Source organism: Haliaeetus leucocephalus, unplaced genomic scaffold, assembly GCF_000737465.1.
Source record: "Haliaeetus leucocephalus isolate CR32 unplaced genomic scaffold, Haliaeetus_leucocephalus-4.0 Scaffold184, whole genome shotgun sequence".
Lineage (NCBI taxonomy): Eukaryota > Metazoa > Chordata > Aves > Accipitriformes > Accipitridae > Haliaeetus > Haliaeetus leucocephalus.
In genome coordinates, this window is record NW_010972620.1 from 13042172 (window position 1) to 13046061 (window position 3890).

A 3890-nucleotide genomic window follows, 5' to 3' on the forward strand; every position below is an offset into this window, starting at 1 on the left:
CCGGGCGCTGGTGCAGAGAAACGGAGACGGTTTCTTTGGGGCATCGCAGCGACAGAGCAGAAGGAAGCAAAGGTCTTGCCTATTTTTTTTCTCTCTCTCTCTCCTCTCTCTCTTTTCTGCGAGATAGACCAACAGGAAACACATTGACGGAAATGTTGCCAAAGCCCGTAGAGTGGCTTTAACTGGTCTCTCTGTTCAGCGGAGGTGTAAAATCAGAGGAGGGGAAAGATCAGGCTAGGGACCGCGGGAAATAAAATCGGGCGAAGGACATGAGCGGGCCCGGGACCCGGCGTGCCTCCAGGCCCCGGGCTCCCCGGGCAGGCGTGTCCGCGGCCGGCCGGTGACCCTGGGCGCTGTGCCTCTCTTTGAAGGGAAGCCGCTGCTGTGGAGCCCCTTCATCCAGCGGCCGCTGCACAAGAGGAAAGGGGGGCAGGTCCGCTTCTCCAACGACCAGACCATCGAGCTGGAGAAGAAGTTCGAGACACAGAAATACCTCTCCCCGCCGGAGAGGAAGCGCCTGGCCAAGATGCTGCAGCTCAGCGAGAGGCAGGTGAGGCCGTGCCCGCACCCTGGGGAACCGCACCGCATCCCGGGGCAGCCCCCGGGGCCGGTGGCACCGGCCCGCTCCGGCCCCTGCCGTGCGGCTGCTGTGGGTGCATCGCTCCTGGGGACCCTGCAGGCCAGGGGGCGGGGGGCTGGGTCTTGCTTTCTCTTTGTGGCTCGGGTAAGGCTCCTGGCGCTTACCAGCTCTGAGACTACCCCGTGCCTTCTCTTGTTGTCGTTGCTTAGGTCAAAACGTGGTTTCAGAATCGCAGAGCCAAATGGAGGCGTCTAAAGCAGGTACGGGGATGTTTCCGTTTCTATAGAAATAAGTATTTTAATTGTCTTATCTTATGCCGTGCTCGCCTATTCCAGGTTGTATGCAGAAGTCATCTGAAAGGCTGTTTAACCTCTTCACCTTGATTAAAAAGACAAATAGTCATGCTGGAATCCATGAGGGCCCGTTCAGGCAGCACTAACGTTAAAAGCTCCTAATGTAGTTCCTATATCAATTATGCCCGGCTTTCACACACCGCCTATTAAAACTCCACGCTAATTGTTTTGTAAACCCATATGTTGTTTAGCCAATTAACGTGGAGAAGATAAGTAATTGTCAGTAAATTACTTAGTTGTTTTGGAGAAGAATATTTACTGGTCTTTTAAATCGCCCTCTCTTAATAAACACAAGTCGATTTATTCTGCAAATGTTGGGAGAGGCAGGTAGAAATGCCTTACTTGTTTTGAGGAGCCGCATGGAAAATTGAGAAGCTTTTACTTTTCGTTTACAAGTAGTTATAGTGTATGAGGCTCAGAGGTTGAAGCGGTTTCCCTTCCCTTAGAAATTGTGCTCAAGCAGATAAATCTTTTTTTTACGCCCCAGAGGGCCCAATCCTGCCCGGCTTGGCCAGGTCGAGGCCCCTTGGCTCAAAGATTTGTGAAAAATCCCTGCATTGTGGCCTGAGTCTGGCTTCAGTAAGTGTGACATGGATTGTCGAGTTTTACTGGTAAATCAGCCTTTAATATAAAAATAATAAGAAAACTAACGACAGTGCCACGCTCTAGATGTATTTGTTCTGTGACCTTCCCCCTGGCTTAACCCGTACTTCAGTTGATTTTTTAATAAAATCCCTTTGCTTCGGCAAGAAGCAGGCTGGGTCCCCGGCGGTGCCTCCTTGGCAGGGCCTGGCCTGCGCCGCAGTGTCCGGAGAGCTCGCTTGGGATCTCAGCCATTTTAAGTCATTTCCTCCTTTTCATTCAGTCGCATCCATTTCTCCGAGCCCGCACGGTTATATCATGGGTACGTGTCTCTGCCTGCTTTTAAAGAGTATCATTCCATGCCCCCTTAGGGGACCGGGCTCCCCAGATGGCTGCCGACACAGGGCTACTCCTGCCTTTGGAAATGGGGTTTTGTTTTGGTTTGATTTGTTTTTAATGGTGAGTGCTTTAATGTTGAGTTTTAGCTTAATTAGTAATTTTTTTCCCCGTTTGCTTTTGGGCTACTGATGGATTCGGCCGCCCTCCTTTTGCTTTTGGGTGTAATTAAAGAAAGATCAGGGCAGGAGGAAGCTGTGTGTCGGTGTTTGTAGACTCATAATAAACATTTGCTTTGCTAAAGACAAAAGTTCAGAGGTTCCTGGGCTCCGGCAGCTCCTGACTCTTTTGAAGTGGCTGCGATAACCATCGCCAAGGAGCTTTATTCACGGCAGCGGCCCCTGTGGCTGCCGGGGAGCGGGATCAGAGCCGAGCCCGTGCGTGCGGCTGAGCCCTCACCCGGCCCCAGTCCACTCGGGCAGCTTTATAGGCAGGAGGCCCAGGGAGGTATAGCAGACACCTGCCTTTTCGTGCAAGAAACCCAGGGTGGTTTTCCCACATCCAGCACAGCTGGAATTCCCAGGCCTCCTGGCTCTGTGGGCCATATTTCTGTATAAAGCAGGCTTCTTTCATTGCAGGAGAACCCCCAGGCCCCCAAAAAAGAAGAAGTGGAAGGTGCTGACAGTCACAGCGACCAAAGGCCGGAGAGCTGCCCGACCCCCGAGCAGAAGGGTAAGGAGGTCTCCCTGGACGGCTCGCAGTACACCCCCTCACCAGCCTCGCAGGAGGACCTGGAGTCAGACATCTCTGACGACTCTGATCAAGAAGTGGACATTGAAGGCGATAAAGGCTATTACAATCCTACCCACTAACAGCCCCATGCGGAGAGTGGACCCTAAGTCGGCTTGCACTTTACCAGGGGCTGGTTTGGAAGAACATTATGCTACAGGAGAAAACTTTCACCGTTCCACTGAAAGGAAAACAAAAAAACCCACCACCAAATAGACTCGTTTTATAATAAGCAGAGAAAGAAAGATGTATTTTCCGCAAACAGTCCATTTTTGGCAGATCTCTAATTTGGTTAAAGGAACATGGTTTGTATTTAATTATTTGTAAGATATATTTGTACATTAATCGGTGTTCTAACTGGAATATAATACTGTACCCTGTCCTTACTCATGGAGGGGTCTGAATCAGCTGCTGGTGGTGATCAGGCAAAACTCCTCCCTAGGTAGTGTGGAAATGAGTATGGATTGCAGGACTAAGCCCTTTGTATGTGTAAACAAATGTAGTTTAAATAGATTAATTTAAACACCCTTTGCAAGCAGAGAAACATGTTCTGTGAAATAGGGAGGGATTTGACCATCCCAACAAGTGCCTTATGCTCACACCCTTTTACCTGCCATGGTGCTCTCCACTGAGACATCCCTCCGTTCATCAGGTAGAGTCTTCGGACAGATTCATTTTTGTTCTTGCGTGAGACAAAATGTGCCTTCTCAGTCTTTTGAGGACTTTGCCCCGCAATCTGGATGGTTCCATTTGCAGGAAAAAAACCCCCGTATTTTTCTCCTTGAAAATCTGTAGCGCTGTTTTTAACAGATTCTGTATTTGAGAAGAAAATGCAAGGAGTGATAGGACCCTGCTGCAGTAGAGAAGCTGGCATCAGCTGTGGGGGATAAGTGAGGCACACAGCCGTGGGAAGATAATGCCTATTGTATACGTATCTGCTTCTGTACATATTAGTTTTCTTTAAAAGTCTTGCGGTTTTATACCTCACGTTGTTCATATTTTGTACATATTTGTTCAATGTTTAAAAAAACCAAACAAACCCTGGTATTTAATTTTTGATGGACTTGTCTGTGAAATAAAACTAAACTCTGCACCACCCGCCATGCTGGCCATCCAGTTACTGGCAGGAGAAATCCCAAGCCTCCCCCCTGCCAGGTGTGTTGTAATCGGGCTTTTCCCTCCAGTACCGTGCCGGTCACCAGCCACCCTGCAGCCCTCTGGGCACCCTCGCGTTGCGGGGATCTCGTGTG

General features: G+C 49.8%; 1 protein-coding gene across 1 annotated transcript; it reads left to right on the forward strand.

Moving 5' to 3' along the window:
• The first annotated feature begins 152 nt into the window (after positions 1–152).
• Positions 153–3529, forward strand: HHEX (hematopoietically expressed homeobox). The gene is made up of 4 exons (XM_010565024.1): positions 153–167; positions 239–550; positions 790–840; positions 2490–3529. The coding sequence occupies exons 1-4, from the start codon at positions 153–155 to the stop codon at positions 2721–2723; spliced, it is 612 nt and encodes a 203-aa protein (XP_010563326.1). The 3' UTR covers positions 2724–3529.
• The last annotated feature ends 361 nt before the right edge of the window (positions 3530–3890 follow it).